Genomic DNA, 20,916 nt, shown 5'->3' on the forward strand with positions numbered 1-20,916 from the left:
GGATATTTCTATGTGGGGGCCAGCAACAAAGGTCACGCCGGCCAAATCCAGCCCCTGGGCCTTATGCTGTGCAGGCCTGGACTAGACAGTTCTGGGCTTGAGGGGCCGATTGCTCTGACTTGGTAAAATCCAGCTTCCTTTGTATGTCCATACTCATGTAATCTCAAGCATGACGTAATGTACTCTTATGATTCTGATATACCTCTAACAAAATGCTTAATTCCCTGGCTTGCATGCTGTTTGTTTTCTGCAAAGTTTATATTGACTTGGACACCATTGGGACAACCTCTCTTTGTTTCCCTCTGCTCTGCTCTCTGTGGTCTCTGTGCGTTCCCGCTAATGGGCTGTGTGCAGAGACCCAAACTGGAATCTTCCAGCTCTTCTCAGAATAGCTCTGTGGGGTAGCCCTGCCCCGATGCACCAGGGTTTGCGTGTCTCACCTCTTTTCCTCGGTCTGTCTTTGACTGGCCCCCGTGTGCACCCCAAGGGAGACTTCTACATTGCACCCATCAATCCTCACTGCTTTCGAGAGAGAGAGCGAGAGCGAGCGCGCAGGGGGGTTCTGATTTATTCTGTCTTTCCTCGTTTCTTGTTTTGTCTTTTCCTTCATTGTTTGTGCTGTGTTTGTTTCTCTTGCACCCAGCTTGCATACAACTTGTTTCCTGCAAAGTTTCTATTAGCATAAACTCAACATGGGCGCTGTTTATACGGTCTTCCTCTGTCCTTTTGCAATGTTCACTTGATGCGAGGCCTTTTTCAGTATTGTGGGCACCTGTGCTTTATCTATCGATAGATTCCATGCCAGCGTAGTAATTGCTTTCCAGAATCTGGCTACATCAGGTTCTGCTGCCAGCAGCAACAGAAGAAGAATGCTCAAATGTGTTTTAAAAGCATGTTGGTCAAGTGTGACCAAATACCTGCATATTAACCAAGCCTCTCCAGCTGATACTGGGTTCTTGTTGTGGTCCCTGGTGCTAAATTGCTAGCTCAACCCTCTGCTAGTTGCATGGCTTCTTGAGAGAGATTTCCTGGGGAGGGGTGAGCAAGCATCATCCAGATGGGAACAGCAGCCTCATAGAGGAGCTAACCAGCACATAGGCTTGTATTGAGCTACCTAGAACGGGGTGGGCAAACCTAGTCCTCCAGCCGTTGTTGAGCTACAACTCCCATCATCCCTAATGGCTAAGGATGATGGGAGTTGTTGAACTACAACAGCTGTAGGGCCAAGTCCCCCCCCCCCCACTGGATGAACTGAAAGAACCAGATGTAATGAAGAGGATGGCTGATGTTCCCAAAATACACAAGCCAGTGGAGTGTAGTTGGTAGCTAAAGGTCAAACGGCACATCATGCGAAGCTTACTACTTCTGTGTTCTTTTTGTCGCCATAAATAGCTGTGTGGGGCCTCAGTCCAGACTGCAGAGAGGGACTTAAGCCTTCTCTCCTCCTAGGTAGGTCTGCAGTGGACCAAAAGATTGGATTGGAGTTTCCTCCCTTCTCACCTCACCTCAGCCACAGATCCACTTTCCCTTGGCTTCTCCCCTACTCCCTAGAAGACAGGAATAATACTGCCCATCCTGCGTATAAATGTGAAGCATTCTTGTAGATGATATGTCCAAAAGTTCATCTTGTCAAACAGGTTTGTTTGTTTGTTTTTGATTTGATTTGATTTGATTTATGTACCGCCCCTCCAAAAATGGCTCAGATGCAAGGTACACAGTCTTTTGTCTCCATCCTTCATCAGTAGCAACATTCCCTTTTCCTGTTTCCCCTCATTTGAGTTCTTGCGAGAGCATAGTTCTCGCATAGCTTTCCCTTGGATAAGCTCACAATCCCTACAGGTCATTGACCTTGGATCCACGTAGGCCAGGCTTCCGATGTAGCATAGTGCAGGCCTTGGCAAATTTTCTTTGGATTTGGGAGCCCGCCCAAAAACTTAGGCAAAACTAAGCAGACTTAGTGTTGGACATTGTGAAGGTGGGGAGAAATGAGCTTCTCTTTATCCCCTTTAGAAATAACATACTTAGAAACAGGACTGCTTGGAACAAATAAACAGATTAGGAGATTCAGGTACCTCTGTATATGTAGATGCCATGGGTGAATTTCTAGGTTCTCTGGCACCTGAGATTTGTCAAGCTTTGGTGGAAGCCCCTTGCATGAGACTCACCTCTGCCATGAACTCATTGGGTGACCTTAGCAAGGTGTGTCTGCACGCACTCTCTCAGCATGTATACCATGCAATATGGTGATGACACTGGCCTACTTTACGGGGTTGTTGTAAAGCAGGCCCGCTCAACTTTGCCCCCCATTGCTTTTGGACTACAACTCCCATGATCCCCAGCCACAGTGACCAATAGCCAGGGATTATGGGAGTTGTAGGCCAACATCTGCAGGAAGGCCAAAGTTGAGCAGGCCTGTTTGAAAGATTCCAACAAGTTAAGGCATGTTGAGTTCTTTGAAAACTCAAAAGTGCTATAAGCATGTGAGCTTTTTCTTTTTTGGTCCCTGTATGTCCCTCTGAAGACGTGAGGTGTGTGTAGAGGCCTGTTCTCCCCATGTGTGCCAGGGGCTTTGACCACGACATACTTCTTTGAGGCCCTCAGGACTGGTTCTGAAGAGTCAGAAGTGGAAGGCCTCTGTCTTGACCCTTCGCTGTACTGGTTTGCCTTGCAGGGAGGCTACGCTCTGGGGGAGCGAAGTGACTGAAGAACGATGCCGGTGGTGTGGCCGACCCTTCTGGATCTCAGCAGGGATGAATGCAAAAGGATCCTTCGCAAACTGGGTACGCTGGAGGGCTTCTGCTGGGTTTGCGGTCCCTTGCATTGATAGCCACTGGCATATGTGTGTGAGAGCTGGGGCAGACGTGCATTGACTGCAGATATTAAGTTACAGATTCAAAAACCGGTACCACTTCAGATTGCATGTGGTGTATCCTTTTCAAAAACTTTATTGTGATTTAGATCCGCCCCCCCCCCCCCCCGCCCACAAATATACATGCTGTTTAAACTCTTCTTTTACTTGTTCAGTGCTGGGGGCAGGTATAGTTAGTTTTATACAAACTCAGGTGTGGGTAACTTTGCCTAGGCATCTTAGTCTATTTTAATTTATAGCTCTGTGTTTTATATAGCCTGGTACTCTCTGGTGTAGATATGTCTGAAATCTCAGACTAGGCTTTAAAAAACAACAGCAAAGCAAGCCAGAGATTAGACCAAAGCTTTCAGATTCAGCAACCTTTGTGGGTTGTATGGCTTCGGGATTAGAAAGGTAGAAATCGAGTTGTCTGCACATAGTCCTAATTTATGCATATGCCTTCAAGACTGGACACGAGAGCAGTGTTCCCTGTAACAGGGATTTCCCAGATGTTGTTGACTACAACTCCCAGAATCCCCAGCCAAAGGCCTCTGCAACTGAAGATGCTGGGAATCGTAGTGAGCAACATCTGGGAATCCCTGTAAGGGAACAGTGTGCTAGAGATGTGGAGGCCTGAAGAAGAAAAATGGAAATTTTTCAAGAGAAAAGTCTCCTCCCCCCGCCCAAGCCAGAGATGGAAAAATAGCAAATTCTGGGGGTGCACTATTGTAACAACAACCTCCTCTTACAAAATATTTTGCCTCTTAGACTAATGCATCTAATACTTTACAAGGCCTGGATTTAAAATATAGTTATTTTAAATAACTATTGAAAATAGTTATTTTAAATCCAGGCTCACTGCTGTTTCAAAATGTTGTCTTAGCTGTGTAATACGAAGGTAATTATGTAAGACAGTGAAAAATATTTATTGTTTACAATTCTATTCTTGTATAGTATAGAGTTATATATAACTTTCAAACCCCGGGTGCATCTCAGCCATTGTCCCTCACAGGATGCACTGTCATCTTCTTTAACAGAAAAACACATGTGCTTCCGCTTGGATCTGGAGATTGGTTTATGTACTCTTTCTAATCTGCCCCCTGTTCATCTTGGATATGTTATCTCGCGTTAAAGAACTATTGAAACTGTAAGCCCATGCACACATTATGTTTGTGTACAATGCGTGTACCTGTGTAAACAGGTACAGTCATTCGCATGTTATGCTGAATGCAGATACAGCAGTACACTTCCTATCTGTACCAGGCATTTGAACGTGTATCCAGGTTCACTTCTAAAACGAGCACAGGTACAGTCATTCACACAAACACGTACGAGTGTACAGACACAATGTGTACACTTGTACAGCATAATGTCTCAATTGGGCTTGTATTTCACCCTTTACAGGGAAGCAAGCAGTGTCTTGCCCTGTCTGCTTGTGTGGAGAGAGTTAAAAGAAAGCCAAAGGGGTCAGATGCATTAAAAATGTCTTTTTAAATACTCTTTTGTATTTTTTGTATTCTCTTCCCCCACCTTTTTGGTCTGTTAAGATTTTATGTGATGTGGGTTTTTATCTCATATTTTTAATGTAAGCGGCCCAGAGAACAATTTGTTATGGGGTGGGTAACAAAATTGATGCTGATGCTGCAAAAGGCTTGTGTGGGTAGCAAAGCCTCAGGAGAAACCTCGGGTAGTAGCATCTAGCAGGTTGATCTCTGGCACTGGATACAATTGCAATATTTCATGTGCTTATGAAAGGTAATAGTTTTAAATGTTTTGGCTTTATTTTTTTTCAAAAGGAGAATCATACATGTTCACCAAGCTGTAGTTCATGTTGATTATCTAAAACGTTACAGTAAATTTAAATGATACAGAAATAAGTATTGTATATTAAATTTCCCCCAAAATGCAGTTTTCTTCCAAAAAGCATTGTTTTTCCTCTGTCTTCAAAAATGGCTTTCCCTGCGGCTGCTACTTGTATTTTTAAAAAATGCAGGTACGTAATGCCAGGCCAAACTGCCTTCTTTTTCTTATTCAGAATATTTTTTTAGAAACTTGTTTCACACAAACAATTCTCTCACAGGGCACAGTTTGGGAATCACTCTTTGGCAGCAGATCCCTGTCTGTATTGTGTAGCTTCTTTCTGTGTAAATATGCCTGGAGCTGAGCTGCACAAACGAAAGGATATCCTTGCTTTGCAACTACTTCCGATCCGCTTCCCTTTTTGTCCCCTCGCCAGAAAGAACACACTGGTGCTCTCCCAGCTGCCTTTCCCAGTGCTTTAAGATTGGGAGAGGTAGCAGAAGCTAGCCCTGTTCCAGTCGTTTTAATCCACCACCCCCCATCCTTAATTTCAATCTCTTTTTCCCCCTTTTAGAATTGGAGGCATACGCTGGAGTTATCAGTGCCTTACGTGCACAAGGAGATCTCACAAAGGAGAAGAAGGACCTCCTTGGAGAACTCTCCAAAGTGCTCAGGTTAATCCTGTTTTGTTTTAGATTTCTATCTTGCCGATTCAGAAGCAGAAAGGCAGTTTACAATAAATAAAGTAAGTACATCAAGCCTTGTAACTGGTAAAATAGAACAATGTGTATAATATTTAAAACAGCCAGCAGCCCAAAACACACACACACACCATGAATCGATCTTGCTATACAGCCTCAGTTGGAATAAAAACATTTACCGGTTTCCCAGTAGAACAGGGCTGGTGGGCCTCCCACAGGAAAATGTTCCCCAGAACAGGTGCCACAACCAAAAAGCCCTGATTCTGGTAGGTACCAGTTTAGCTTTGGTCATTTGAGGGTGAGCCTTGCTTTTGAGAAGCTTATTCTTCTGTGTCTAACACTAGCATCTTTTAACAGTATTTCAACAGAAAGACATCGGGCTGAAGTTCGGAGGGCGGTCAACGATGAGCGATTGACAACTATTGCACATAAGTAAGATTAAACTCTCTTAACCTTGACTCACCCCAAAGTACATCACTCTGGTTATTCTCTTTCAATGTATTGTGCTCACATCCTGGCAACTCTCATGCATGAATAGTTTGGGGTTTTTTGGTCTATTGGAGTTTCTCTATCCTGCCTTTCTAGTTCTAAAATTGAACTGCGCAAGGTTACTAACAACTTCAAGTAGAAATACAGTATTTAAAACAAAGTTCTTAAAGCAGATGGGCAGTAGCATATAAAAAGTAGCACCTTCAAAACAAACAGTAAGGGAGCCGGATAGCATCAAACAGGCAAAGCAAATGCCTGCTGAATTAAAAATGTGTTTGCGCGGTGGCCAAATAACACTGGAGAAGGGGCCAAATGAAGTCTGGGAGTTCCAAAGACTAGGGGAGATTGCAGTTGAGACAGCCAGCTCTAAGGCGCCCACCAACCACTCTTTAGGCAGGACACAAAGATATGCAAGAGGGCTTTCAGTGGACAGACGAGGTCATGTGGGAGGAGGGTGTCCTTTAGGTATCCTTGTCCCAAACCATTTAATGCTTTAAAGATCATGACCAGCACTTTGAATTATGCTCAGAAGCACTCCTCGCTACTGCAGTTGACATAAAGGGGGAGTTGCACACGCCCCCTCCTGGCACCAGTCTGCTCTTTTGTTTTGTTAATATAAATAGAACTTGTTTTAAAGTAAACAGCAGAATAACATGTTGCCTAAAGCAGGTATCCTCAACGTTGGGCCCCCAGATGTTCTTGGACTTCAACTCCCATAATCCCCAGCCCCAGTAGCCTTTGGTTGGGGATTATGGGAGTTGAAGTCCAAGAACATCTGGGGGCCCAACGTTGAGGATCCCTGGCCTAAAGAACAGATTGAAACCAAAGTGTACAAAGGCCAGCACAAGCTGCTATAGAGGGAAACACAATTGGACATGCTAAAAATACGAGCAGTGTTAGGAAAAGGCAGTTCCAGGTGTTTGGATAAACTACGTACAGAGTTACACAACGTATTTCTTTAGAAGTAACCTGTGCTATATGGTGCCAGAATGGTTACCTAACAAAACATCTGGAGGAGTCAGGTTAGTCTTTTTCTAAAAGTGCAGAGCCTCTCATTCTTATAATTGAGAGTCCATTTGCAGTCTCTTCTGCTCCCTCCCTCTCCAGGAGAAGCCTGGATGATCTCTTCAGCTACCTGGAACCAGAGGACTCTTGGGTGGCAGAGGGGCATTTTTCCCATTCGCCACCCCAAATCTGCAACCAGGTGTCTTTAAACACTTAAGAACATAAGAACAGCCCTGCTGGATCAGGTCCAAGAAGGCCCATCTAGTCCAGCATCCTGTTTCACACATTGGCCCACCAGATGCCGCTGGAAGCCACAGGCAGGAGTTGAGGGCATGCCCTCTCTCCTGCTGTTCACCTCCACCTAATAACACTGGTTGACATCCAGACTATATTACTCATGAGTAGTCCCTGCATTTAATGGGACTACATTATTATATATTTCTGTATATATAATTCTCCTGGGTGTGCCTTTAGAACGTGCGTCCTGGCAGCCCAGCTGATTGGCTAAGGCACACCCAGGAGAACTCAACCAGCGGCGGGCCAGGCTGTGGGCGGCCATGGTGGCCGCAGGCCCGTCCACGGAGCCGAGGCGGAGGCTGGGCGAGGCGGCAGCGGCAGGCCCGGGCGGAGCAGGGGGCCCCCAGCCGCAGCAACGGAGCAGCCCGGCCGCAGATGTGAGGCGGCAGGGGCGGCCCGGCCCGGCAGTGCGGTTGTGGCGGTGGCAGGCTTGGCCTGGCCCAGCCGCGGATACCAGGCAGTGACGGCGGGCCTGGCCATCCACTTGGCCTGGCCGGAGACTGGGGCAGGAGGGGGTAGGGGAGAGGTAGCCGGCCCCAAAGAGCGAACAGATGCTCTGTGTGGGGTCGGCTTGTATTATTTAAATAGTAAGCTCTTTGGAAGCCTCTCCTGACTGAAAAGCAGGTATGAATTAGGCATGTAAATATTTAATAAACTAAATATTTAAACTGTTGCAAACCTAGCATTTCAATCACTGACACGATCCGTTCAGGTTTTGAAAGCTAACATACGTTCACAGCTGGTGAATTTTCTTCCTTCTCTTTATTCTTACATATGTAAGTATATATAGGTTATTACCTATAAAGAAGCCCTTAATGGCTTAGGCCCAGGGTATTTAAGAGAAAGCCTTCTTTGTTATGAATGGCACTGCCTATTGAGATCTTCAGGGGAGGTTCGTCTGAGGGTGCCGCCAGCTTTCCAGGTGACAACTCGAAGGCGAGCCTTTTCTGGAGTTGCCTCAGGGCTGTGGAACACCCTTCCTGCTGAGATCAGAGCTACTGCATCCTCGCTGACTTTTAGGAAACAACTAAAGACGCATCTCCTCAGCAAAGCTTTTTAGCTGTTCGTTAGTTTTTATGAGTATTTTAATTTGAACTTTTTATATGTTTTAACTGTTAAAATGCCTTGGTTTGTTTGTATTGCTGTAAATTCCCTAGAGACTTCAGTAGTGGGCAGCATACAAATGTAAGTTCGATTGATCCAAAAGGAAGGGATGGGATGGAGTTGAAGAGCCACCATGTGAGTGAGGAGAGCATGTGTCTAGAAAACAAAACCTCATTTATTTCCTCAGAGAACCATCCCTGTGAGTTGATAAATTAAAACACTCTAAGGTTTGAGGACTTCTGAGGAATGTGTAGCTTTGAGAGGGCTTTTGGCCTGGTATTAGGACAGTTAAGATCCCCTTGGAGGAATGTCGAGCTTCAGAAACGAAGGCCTAGTCTACTCCTGTGGCAGAGCGGAGTGTGCCGCTTCGGACTACGAGGGGAGGAGATCCTGCTTTGAATTCTTCCTTCTAGGGGAGGCGGGGGACACCTTTCTGCATATAGGACACGAGTGCAAGAGGGAGTGGAGTGGACCGGACCGGACCAGAACCCTTCTCCCCAATATCTGGTTCTTTATTTGCAGTGAGTGTTCGCTTCGCATGGGGGAGCATTTAAGAAGGGCACACACACCCCACCTTCTGGAGTGCTACCTTCTGCTCCACTACTTCAGGATTCCACCATCTCATTCCGCTACATGTTTCATAGGTACATAGAAAGCTGCCATATACTGAGTCCGACCATTGGTCCATCTAGCTCAGTATTGTCTACCCAGACTGGCAGCGGCTTCTCCAAGGTTGCAGGCAGGAATCTCTCTCAGCCCTGTCTTGGAGATACTGCCAGGGAGGGAACTTGGAGCCTAGATGCTCTTCCCAGAGTGGCTCCATCCCCTGAGGGGAATCTCTTCCAGTGCTCACACACCAAGTCTCCCCTTCATCTGCAACCAAGGCAGACCCTGCTTAGCTAAGGGGACCAGTCATGCTGGCTACCACAAGGCCAGCTCTCCTCTTAAAAAAAATAGTTTCAACTAGGTCAGAGCTCCACTCTGCTGACCTGAGCATTCCTATTCTCTTGACAAATGACTCTGGCCCATCCGTCTTCTCAGCTTTTTGGCAGGAACAGCCAGCGTGCATTATTTGTATCACACTGATGGGTAAAAACCAGCTTAGTGAGGATTTCCGTCTGAACCCATGGTAGTCTGTTTTGACTGGCGGCAGCTCGCCTAGTCAGGGTGTTTTGAATGGAAGTTGCTATGGATTGATTCTCCATTGCAAGCATGTCCTCAGAACCACAGAGCTCGCACCCAGCTTTCCTGCCAGATTAGTAGTAATGGTGGGCAAGTAGTTTTTCCAGGGAAGCTTGTCCACCAGGACTCACTGAACCTTTGAGGAATTGCGGAGAAGATTCCAAAAATCCCCAGAGTTCCCTAGAACAATGTATTACAGCCGATGTGCCATGCTGACTCACTCTGAGTAACCTCCAGAAGCAGTTTAAGCTCCTCTGCTTTTGGAACTGGCTCGCCTTCCTGGTGCATTATGGGGCGAGCCAGCTCCCAATGTTTAAGCATTCTGCTTTTGGTGCTCACTGTAAATAAATACATGCATAAATAAACAACTTAACTTATTGGGAGGTGGGGCAGCATTCTCCCCCCCCCCTTTTTTAAAAAGTGTGCCTTGAGATATAAAGTTTGGAACACAGTTTGAGAATGACTGCTATGATAAATAGCAGAGTGTGTTCCCTTCTGAAAAAGCTTAGTCCGGTCCGCCCCACCTAACAGCTTCAGGAAGGTAATAAACAGTTGCATGGAGATAGGTTGCAATTAAGAAGGCATGTTTAGGGAGGAGAGCTGGTCTTGTGGTAGCAAGCATGACTAGTCCCCTATGCTAAGCAGGGTGTGCCCTGGTTTTCATTTGAATGGGAGACTACACTTGAGCACTGTAAGGCTTTCTCCTTAAGGGATGGTGCCACTCTGGGAAGAGCACCTGCCTGCTTGCATATAGAAGGTTCCAAGTTCCCTCCCTGGCAGCATCTCCAAGACAGGGCTGAGAGAGATTCCTGCCCGCAACCTTGAAGAAGCTGCTGCTAGTCTGTGTAGACAATACTGAGAGAGATGGACCAATGGTCTGACTCAGTATATGGCAGCTTCCTATGTTCAGGTTGGGATGTGGCTGGACAGAACACTCACAGAATTCTCATTCTCTCTCTCTCTCTCTCTCTCTCTCTCTCTCTCTCTCTCTCTCAGTATGTCTGGGCCCAACAGCTCTTCTGAATGGTCTATCGAAGGCCGCCGGCTGGTCCCTCTGATGCCACGGCTGGTTCCTCAAACAGCTTTTACCGTAACAGCAAACGCTGTTGCCAATGCAGCTCTCCAGCACAATGCTTCTCTTCCGTCTCCTGCAGAAACAGGGAGCAAGGAAGGTGAGGGTATGTTGCCCTTTTCTCTCTGAATATTGGGAATGGGAGGAAAGCAACTCTTGGGTCCTCCAATGAGGCTCAGGTCTCCAGGTTCCTGCTCTGATGCCAGATTTGGAGTTCAGGCTTGTAAATACCTGTCAAAACCTTTGAACTGAAGTTGAGTCCTTTTGATCCAGGTGGTATCCTCTACTCCCAAGTCAGGACCCCAATCCGTTACCCATTTTCTGAATGAATCTGTTAAGGATTATTGGTGGTGTTGATCTGTATCTCACTTCTTTTGCAAGGCATTCAGGATGATTAATGGTCGATAAAAATTTAAAACACAATTTTCACAATTCAAAGAATAACACGACCTTATAAAGCCAGGTGCCACCAGCAAGCCATGAAAGCTGTCGTGCTGCCCTGTCCGTTCTCCAACCCTGGATCTCCATTCTGAAATGAATCGATTGCGGCCCCTTGTAGTGGTGTGCACGGAGTCACGCGGCGCGGTCCGGCACTGGGGGGGGGTCTACCTTTAAGGGCGGGGGGTAGAACTTACCCCTCCTGCCGCTCTTCCCCCTCCGGCGCTGCAATTTAGGTCGAAGTTTTTGAGGCGGCAGCGTTCCTCCCTGCCGCCCCTGCCCCCGTCGTTGCCCAGAAGTCTCAGTAATACGATCACGCATGTGTGTGTCGCAGCGCGCGCGCGGCTGCCGCCACCATGCGCACGCTGCCTACGTCACACGCACGGTGGCGGCAGGCACGCGCGTGCTGCGACGCACGCATGCGTGATCGTATTACTGAGACTTCCGGGCAATGACGGGGGCAGGGAGGAACGCTGCCGCCCCAAAAACTTTGACCTAAATTGCAGCGCCGGAGGGGGAAGAGCGGCAGGAGGGGGAAGTTCTACTCCCCCGCCCTTAAAGGTAGACTTCCCCTCAGTGCCGGACCGGTCCGGTTCCGAACGGGTTCGGAGGCCTCCAACATGGCCTCCGAACCGGTTCGTGCACATCCCCAGCCGCTTGCTGCAGGAGGACAGCCTTTCTCCAGTTCTGCTCTTGTGTATCTATCTATGAAGCTGCCTTACCCAGCATGTTGGGGGCAATATGCTAAAATCATTGTAAACCGCTTAGAGAGCTCTGGCTATAGAGCGGTATATAAATGTAAGTGCTATTGCTATTGCTATTATACAGAGGCAGGCCATGTAGCCCAGTATGGTCTGCTCTGGCCAGCAGGGACTTCTCAGCGTGTCTCCTGTTCTACAGCCCGAGATCCATATAGCTGGAGGCCCTGAGTTGAAGGTCTTTTTGCCTGCAAAGCTGTTGAGCTCTGACTCTCTGCCAGCCTCACTCTCCCTGGCCGTCATCCCCCCTACCCCATAACTGCTGTGGAACGCTCAGGCTTGCTTCAGATGAGTGCTTTAGTTGCTGCTTGGGAAACCTTAAAAGTGACTGAACTGATTTAAATCACAAAGGGCAGAGGAAAGTCCAGCTTAAATCACTGATTTAAACCAAGAATTGCCATCTATTTTAGATACTTCCTACATGGCAGTACATACAAACTGGTCAGTAGAGTTATAAATACACACAGAGCGTTGACTCAGGGCCAAGTGCAGATATTAGAGCGTAGTTATAGGGCATAAAATGGGAGTAAAAGGTCACCCAGATGATCATTAGTGACACCTGTGGCCAGTTGCCAGTTGCTTCTGGGCTCTGCAGTCAAGCCGTAATATAAATTCTTGTGCTGTGTGATGACTGACAAAGATGTGTTGCCTATAGTTCGTTCTTTACAAAGAATAGCAGCCTCTTAGAATAGGATAATCAATTTTAAGAGCTTTTCTGTTTGTATGAAATTCAGATTTATTTATTTTTTAAAAGAGTAATTATAGGTGATTTTTTAAAAATCCAGTGATGAGGTATTAAAAATGATTTTCTTCAATTAACTAACATAAGAACAGCCCTGCTGGATCGGGCCCAAGGCCCATCTAGTCCAGCATCCTGTTGCACATAGTGGCCCACCAGATGCCGCTGGAAGCCACTGGCAGGAATTGAGGGCATGCCCTCTCTCCTGCTATTACTTCCCTGCAACTGTTATCTCCCTGGCATGAACAGCTGTGGGGGAAAGTGTATGGAGCCTATAGCGGAGCGCACTTAACGCTTTCCCTGGCACATCCTTTGTTTTAATCTTCATCCACAGAATGTGGCGCCCTTCTTGGAATGAATGGAAAGGCCCATTCATCTCAGTGGGCCTTACGCTCTGAGCAGGGCATTGAGAATCCTGATGTTGAAAAGCAAACCTGGAACTTGAACGCTGCCGTGAGAGTGGGTGGGGTTTCAGATCCTGTCCTTCAGTTTACGCAGCAGGTGTCTCTTCTTCCTCTCCAGTGGTCGTCTGCTACTCCTACACAAGCACAACGTCAACACCGACGTCCACCCCGGTGCCAAGCGGCAGCGTTGCAACAGTGAAATCCCCCAGACCCGCCAGCCCAGCCTCCAATGTCGTCGTCCTGCCAAGTGGAAGTGCCGTTTATGTCAAAAGTAAGCAAAATCGGTCCTCTTAACTGCAGCAAAAACAGGGAAAGCTCAGGTTTCAAAGAGCTGCTTCAGACAGAGCCCAAGAGCTTGGGGCAAGCCCTGTAGGATTTTGAACAGCAGCCCCCCCCCCATGTTGTATTGGAATCTGCTTGTTGCCCCCCACCCCCAGAAAGAGGCTGGCTTCCTTTGTATTGTGAATTGTTGCATATTGTAATGTGTATTGATGGGCTATGCTACTATTCAAGAGAGACAAGCCTAAAGGGCTAGATTCTAGTCACTGTCTGGTACCCTTCCACGAGCAGAAAGTCTCTTCCAGTCCTGGAAGCAGAGATGTGGACTTTGGGGGGAAAGGTGAATTAGGAAATTTTCCCATGCAAACTTCACATCATTTGCATAGAATCTGCATTAATTTTCCCCTTTAAAAAAACAAACAAACTACCACACATTTTCTTGATGCCCTAAATAGATGGTGATCTAATTTGGCATGTTGTTTGACCTTATTTATACAATACCTCCCACCATATTAATTTGCAGGAGTTTTTCCAAGTAGAAATTTTAGCCAAGTAGAAATTTTAGAAATGGAAAATTTTCCACAGAAAAATTATGTGAAAGTTTTCTAGGGAAGTTTTCCACCTCACTTCTGTGCATGGAAGGGCTGTTTTCAACCTAGCAAAAGAGTGTTGCATGAGAAAAGTTACCTTCCTTTGCACAAACTCTCTTTCCAAGTCATCTTAATGGCCCGCTGGAGTTGACCTGGCTGCAGCCTGTCTCCTCACTTGCCATGTTTCTCAGACTATAATGCAACGTATAAAAACATCCCTGCTGGATCAGGCCCAAGGCCCATCTTGTCCAGCATCCTGTTTCATTCAGTGGCCCACCAGATGCCTCTGAGAAGCCTACAGGCAGGAGTGGAGGGCATGCCCTCTCTCCTGCTGCTGCTCCCCTGCAACTGGTACTCAGAGGCATCCTGCCTTGGAGGCTGGAGGTGGCCTATAGCCCTCAGACTAGTAGCCGTTGATAGACCTCTCCTCCATGAAGTTATCCAAACCCCTCTTAAAGCCATCCAAGTTGTTGGCTGACAGCACATCTTGTGGCAGAGAATTCCACTCACACACATACACCCCAACTTGGGGTCAAAAAAGGCCACAAAATTCAGGACCGACAAAAGGAAGTACTTTTTCACAGAGGGAGAGAGAGAGAAATTTGTCTCGATCCACTCTTTCCACAACATGCATAATTTTATAAACCTCTACCATGTATATTGCTCAGATGTATATTAAAAGAGAGAGAGATTGTTTTTCTAAAACATTTAGAAGACAATACTTTATTAGAAACCAACCTCTGAAAGATGAATTATCCAGCAAGTGTTTGAAGATTTAGAAAAACAATCCTTTATCATAGAAGCTGTTTAGCAGGAGGATTCAGTAAACTAGATAGATTTGATGGATTTAGAAATAAATTGGGAATGGAGAGCAGCAGATAACAGATTTAAAACTATTACCCAGCAGTGCTCCCTTTAACAGGAATTCCCAGATGTTGTTGACTACAACTCCCAGAATCCCCAGCTGCAATGGCCTTTACTTGGGGATTATGGGAGTTGTAGTCAACAACATCTGAGAATTCCTGTTAGCGGGAACACTGATTCCCTAATAATGTTAATAGATTTAAGACCAAATGCGAGAGGCTTCTTGCCAGAATAACGGAGGATACATTGGATATTGAATATAAAAATACAAATCTAATTAAAAGTTAAAAAAAACATATACAGTTAGATCATAAAATACAGAGCAGCAGCAACAAAAACAACACTCATATAAAAGCCTGGGTAAAAAGCCAAGATTTCACTTGCTTTTGAAAAACAGTGATGGAGACACTCTACTGCAGATGCCCAGCAGGAGAGCATTCCAAAGTCTGGGGGCAATGACTGAGGAGGCCCTGTCCTGTGTCCACAGGAGCCAAGCCTCCCTCATTGCCAACACATAGTGCAGAGTCCCCTCAGATGACCTTGTCAACTGGGCAAAAACCCTTGAGAGTAGGTGGTCCCTTGGGTATCCAGGGACCAAACGGTTAAGAGCTTTAAAGGTCAAAACCAGCACCTTGAATTGGACCCAGAAACAAATTGGCAGCCGATGTAGCTCTTTCCAAAGGGATGTAATATGATCCCAGTGGACTGCTCTGGATAAAATCCTAGCTGCCGCACTTTGCACTAGCTGCAGTTTCTGATTATTCTTCAAGGGCAGTCCCACGTAGAGCGCGCTGCAGTAATCTAGTTGTGACGCGACTAAGGCATGGATAACTATGGCCAGATCTAATCAGATTCTTGAGAAAGGGACGCTGCTGGCGCATTAGCCAATGCTGTGCAAAGGCACCCCTGGCCACTGCTTCCACCTGAGCTTCCAAAAATGGGGTCCAGCCATACCCCCAAGCTGTGCACTTGCTCTTTCAAGGGGAGTGCAACCCCATCCAGAACTGGTTGAATCTCCTCGTCCTGACTGGCTCTCCTACTGACCAACAGCACCTCCATCTTGCCCAGATTCAATCTCCGTTTATTAGCCCACATCCAGCCCTTCACTGCCTGCAGCCCCCGACTCAGGACATCCACTGCCTCCCTAGGATCAGGTGATGAGGAGAAATAGAGCTGAGTATCATCTGCATATTGCTGATGACTCAGTCCAAGTCCCTGGGTGACCTCTCCCAGTGATTTCATGTAGATGTTAAACAGCATGGGGGACAAAGTCGAATCCTGCAGGAACCCACAGGCCAATGGCCAAGGAGCTGAGCCCCCCAGCACCTCCCTCTGCACAAGAAAGGACCAAAGCCACTCCAAAGCAGTTCCTCCAATCCGCATACTCAAGAGGTGGCCCAGAAGGATACCTTGGTCGATGATATCAAATGTTACTGAGAAGGTATGGTAATGTATCTTTGGAACTCTCTCCCCAGGTTGTCTGCACCCACCTACTGCCACCCCTGCTATCTTTCCAGCCCCACGTCAGGAGCTTTCCATTTGCTCAGGTGTTTGAGTGGGCTTCAGTTATAACTGACAGTTTTATCTGACAAATGTGGTGCAATATAAGCAAGTGTAAAGTGATGCACATTGGGGTTTCTTGCTCCAAACTTCACATACATGCTGATGGGATCTGAACTGTCAGTGACTGACCAGGAGAGGGATCTTGGGGTCATGGTGGACAGTTCGTTGAAAGTGTCGTCTCAGTGCGCAGCAGCTGTGAAAAAGGCCAATTCCATGCTAGGGATCATTAGGAAGGGGATTTAAAATAAAAAATGCTGATATTATAATGCTCTTATACAAATCAATGGTGCAGCGACATCTGGAGTACTGTAAACAGCTTTGGTCACCGTATCTTAAGAAGGATATTGCAGAACTGGGAACGGTGCAGAAGAGGGCAACCAAAATGATCAGGGGCCTGGAGCACCTTCCTTATGAGGCTAGGCTACAGCATCTGGGGCTCTTTACCTTGGAAAAGAGGTGACCAAGAGGAGACATGATCGAAGTGTATAAAAGTATGCATGGAGTAGAGACAGTAGACAGAGAGAAATTTTTCTCCCTCTCTCACAACACTAGAACCAGGGGTCACTCCATGAAACTGAAGGTTGGGAAATTTAGGACCGACAGGAGGAAGTACTTTTTCACACCGCGCATAATTTATCTATGGAATTCTCTGCCATGGGATGTGGTGATGTCCACCAGCTTGGATGACTTTAAAAGGGGCTTAGACAGATTCATGGAGGACAAGGTCTATCAATGGCTACTAGTCTGAGGGCTATAGCTCACCTTCTGCCTCAGAGGCATGAATGCCTCTCAATACCAGTTGCAGGGGAGCAAGAGCAAGAGACAAGGCATGCACAGACCTCTTGCCTGTAGGCTTCCAGTGGCATCTGGTGGGCCACTGTGTGAAACAGGATGCTGGACTAGATGGGTCTTCTTGGGCCTGATCCAGCAGGGCTGTTCTTACGTTCTTTCTTTTGAACTACTTTGCAAAGGTCACCTAAAGATCAGTACAGAAAAGACCTTAAACCGTTCAGGTCAGAGGAAAAACAAATGGATGCATGTGGTGTTGGAAGGGGAAGAAATGCACTGGAGATGTCCATGCTCCTCCACTCCTACGCTACACATTTCTGCTTGGGGGCAAGGGGAGGGATCGTATACCAAGCTGAGGTGCGCGCACGTGTGTTGCAGGCGTGAGCTGCTCAGACGATGACGAGAAGCCCCGCAAAAGGCGCCGCACCAACTCGTCCAGCTCCTCTCCCGTCCTGCTGAAAGAGGTCCCAAAGGCCGTCACGCCGGTGACCAAAACCATCACGGTGCCTGTCAGCGGCAGTCCCAAGATGAGCAGCATCATGCAGAGCATCGCCAACTCCTTGCCGCCCCACATGTCCCCAGTGAAGATCACCTTCACCAAGCCGTCGACGCAGACGACCAACACAACCACCCAGAAGGTAATGGGGGAATGGGGTGTTTGCAGGGTGTACGAAAGTTCCCTCTAAGTCGGTCATCTACAGCCTAGGAGGGCAGAAGGTGGTTGAGGATCAACTAGTAGATCTCTGGGTGACTTACAGTAGACTGGCAAGAGTACCTGATCCCCAATAGTTTAGCAATAATAAGTGGAATTCTGAGCGTAAAAATAAATGATCTGCTACGGCTAGCCTTGTGGAACATAGGAAACTGCCATATACTGAGTCAGACCATTGGTCCCTCTAGTTCAGTATTGTCTACACCAGGCCTGCTCAACTTAGGCCCCCCAGCTGTTTTTGGACTACAACTCCCATAATTCTCAGCCACAGCAGCCATTAGCCAGGAATTATGGGAATTGTAGGCCAACATCTGCAGGAGGGCTGAAGTTGAGCAGGCCTGGTCTACACAGACGGGCAGCAGCTTCTCCAAGGTTACAGGCAGGAGGCTCTCCCAGCCCTACCAGGAGATGCCGAGCTTGGAACCTTCTGCAGGCAGGTGCTCTTCCCAGAGCAGCCCCATCCTCTAAGGGGAGTAATCGTACAGTGCTCACATATGTGGTCCCTCATCCAGATGCAAACCAGGTTGGACCCTGCTTAGCAAAGGGGAGAATTCATGCTTGCGCCCACAAGACCAGCTCTCCTTCCTCTCTGCTATAGAATGATGTCAGAAAGCCAGCTGAAAGCAAGGGAGGTGGTTGCTGGATCAGCATTGCCCTGACTCTGAATGGGTGAGCATTTTTGCCCCATTTCAGAGCAGTCTGTGCCCCTCAAAAGGGGCGTGTGTGTATGTATGCTCTTTTGCTGCTTCTGAATGCCTTCTATGTATTTTATTCTCCTGGGTGAGCCTTGGAATGTGCGTCCCAGCGCCCAGCCGATTGGCTGGCCGGCAGAGGCACCTGATTGGCTGAGGCGCACCCAGGAGAATTGGTCGCCGTGGCGGGCCAGGCGGTGGAGGCGCAGTGGTGGCGGCGGTGGGCCCAGCCACAGAGGCAAGGCGGTGGCGGGCCCGGTGGCGGCACTTGGCCCGGCAGCCTGGGCCCAGCACGGGCCAGCCAGAGACTGGGGCAGAAGGTGGGTGGGGGAAGAGGTAGCCGGCCCCAAAGAGCGCACAGATGCTCTGTGCAGGGTCAGGTAGTGATGGGAATTGCTCTTTCCTCCTCTGCCTTTCAGATCAGCTGGAGAGAATGATGAATAACCCCCTCTTTAATCTTCCAGGTGATCATCGTGACCACTTCTCCCAGTTCCACCTTTGTACCCAACATCCTCTCCAAGTCGCATAACTACGCGGCCGTCACCAAACTCGTCCCGACGTCCGTCATCGCCTCGACCACTCAGAAGCAGCCGGTGGTCATCACCGCCTCCCAGTCTTCTCTGGTCAGCAGCAGCAGTAGCAGTAGCAGCACCGGTGGCTGCTCCACTCTCTCCTCCACCCCCAGCACCGTGGCTGTGACCACCATGGTAGCGTCAACGCCTTCAGTAGTCATGTCCACCGTAGCACAGGGTGAGTTGCTGGCCCTTTCTAAGGAACTCTCTGACTTCCGGAGACCGGCACTGAGCGTTGAGTGGAGGGAAGTGGCTCTTTCAGAACTGGGGTACCTGCATGAAACGGTGGGTCCCACTTTGCCCAGGGCTCTGTCCCCACCCTGCTCCCTCAAGTCCTTGAACTTGGGTTTCCCCAGCTTGAGTCCCAAGATGATGTTGGACTTGAACGCCCGTCCTCTGCAGCCACAGTGGTCGAAGGTCCTTGTGGCTGGGGAGGATGGGGACCATAAAGCAAAATAAATTGAACTGCAAGAAGATAAAAGAAGAAAACAGTTCACCCAGGCTTTTAATCGGTTGATAGGAGTTATATCACTGGGTTAAAATGGTTTTAATGTTTTAACTTTGTTTTAATCTGTGGTGTTTTATGGGAAACCGCCTAGAGATGTGAGTTTTGAGCAGTATAAAGTAAAAAGTAAAGTGTGCCGTCCAGTAAATTCCGACTCCTGACGCCCACAGAGCCTTGTGGTTTTCTTTATGCTAAATAAAATAAACTAGAGTCAAACCTCCACTTGGGACCCAGTGTTGGGAATCCCTGCTTTAATCGGAGATGCCAGGGACTGATCCTGTGACCCTTAACATGCTCTGCCACGGCTGAGAGCCATCTCCTCCGCAGTGCAGTCTCGGCTACAGAGGCATGCAATTATTGTTAAGTGTTTGTGACCCTACTCTCCAACCTACAAAGCTCTCAGGGCAACTTACATGAAATCCACAAAAGAGCAGACTAGTCTAGTTAGAGTGCTGACAGTGGTGCTGCTTCCCTTCAATGGCTTCTCCTCCTCCTCCTCCTCCTCCTTACAGGGTCTCTGCTTCTGATGGCCTCTAGTTGGAGGACTCAGACTTAAGCAAAGAGGGCAGGGGCCTCCCCTCCCCTTGTGCCTGGTGCTCTCCTGGTGCTCACAGGGCATTTGGTTCTACTGGCATCTGGGGGCAGCGGTGGGGGCCTCAGTCCTAGCAGGAGAAGAAGGAGCAGAGGAAGGCGGCAGTAACGACAGTTTGGGCTTTCTTCAGTCTGGCACAGTCCAAAACGGGTTCCCAACCTGTGGTCCTCCAGATGTTGCTGAACCACAGCTCCCATAATTCCCAGCCGCAATAAATTGTAGCAGAGGGCGATGGGAGTTGTGGTTCAGGAACATCTGGAGGACCACAGATTGGGAACCCCTGATCTAAAACATACTGAAGCCAATGCATCTTACATGTACCAAGCAGAGGTTACATAGGAAGCTGCCCAATACTATGTTCCAACAAACAGCAGATGGAATGCTGAACCTCTTCCCTGACAGTACTGCTCCAGATAAATGTTCCATCCAAAAGAATCCCCTGCATATAGAAAGGTAGATGTCGGGTGAAAGAGGCCTAGCCTTCTTGCTGATTTTTTTTTTATTTTAAAAAATCTAAGTATTCCTAAAAACTGTAACTGGCAGCTACCATCTGAGAAGAGGCATCCCCACTCTCATCTCACACAGGAGGGAATGCATCTTCCAAGATGGCACTTCCTGTAGCATAAAAGCACGCACCTTGCTCCAGATATATTCTTGACATATGCATACGTTTTGTAGATGTGACTGATAGCTTTAAACCAGTATAATCAACGCACAAAGATTTCCTAAAATTAAGTGACAACCCCATTTATCGGATGTCTGAATGATCTAGGCCTGGATGACGCAACTGTGCATCTTGGTCACCATAGAAACAGGGGCCTTGGCTGTTTTCGAGATGTGAATGAGTGTGGGTTCAATGTTGTTAGTATTAGTTTCGGTATTTAGATTGCTGTTATTAGTACTTGTATTTACCTGAATCCA

The 20,916-nt window shown here is 47.7% G+C and overlaps 1 protein-coding gene across 9 annotated transcripts in view; it reads left to right on the forward strand.

Moving 5' to 3' along the window:
• Positions 1 to 20,916, forward strand: part of EMSY (EMSY transcriptional repressor, BRCA2 interacting) — a 79,436-nt gene that overhangs the window by 25,434 nt on the left and 33,086 nt on the right. For 5 of the 9 annotated variants that reach the window (XR_008319646.1, XM_053310507.1, XM_053310504.1 and 2 more), the window contains exons 2-8: positions 2,672 to 2,780; positions 5,223 to 5,322; positions 5,707 to 5,781; positions 10,423 to 10,604; positions 12,956 to 13,108; positions 17,301 to 17,560; positions 18,791 to 19,076. Coding sequence is in view for 8 of the 9 variants with exons in the window: in XM_053310507.1 (XP_053166482.1) it covers positions 2,711 to 2,780; positions 5,223 to 5,322; positions 5,707 to 5,781; positions 10,423 to 10,604; positions 12,956 to 13,108; positions 17,301 to 17,560; positions 18,791 to 19,076 (1,126 nt within the window). In the remaining variant the exon portion in view is untranslated. Of the gene's footprint in view, positions 1 to 1,449; positions 1,638 to 2,671; positions 2,781 to 5,222; positions 5,323 to 5,706; positions 5,782 to 8,617; positions 8,766 to 10,422; positions 10,605 to 12,955; positions 13,109 to 17,300; positions 17,561 to 18,790; positions 19,077 to 20,916 lie in introns of those variants that run through there. The other 4 variants (XM_053310509.1, XM_053310512.1, XM_053310506.1 and 1 more) reach the window with 3 other exon arrangements.

The sequence above is a fragment of the Hemicordylus capensis genome, chromosome 3 (genome assembly GCF_027244095.1).
Source record: "Hemicordylus capensis ecotype Gifberg chromosome 3, rHemCap1.1.pri, whole genome shotgun sequence".
Taxonomy (NCBI): Eukaryota; Metazoa; Chordata; class Lepidosauria; order Squamata; family Cordylidae; genus Hemicordylus; species Hemicordylus capensis.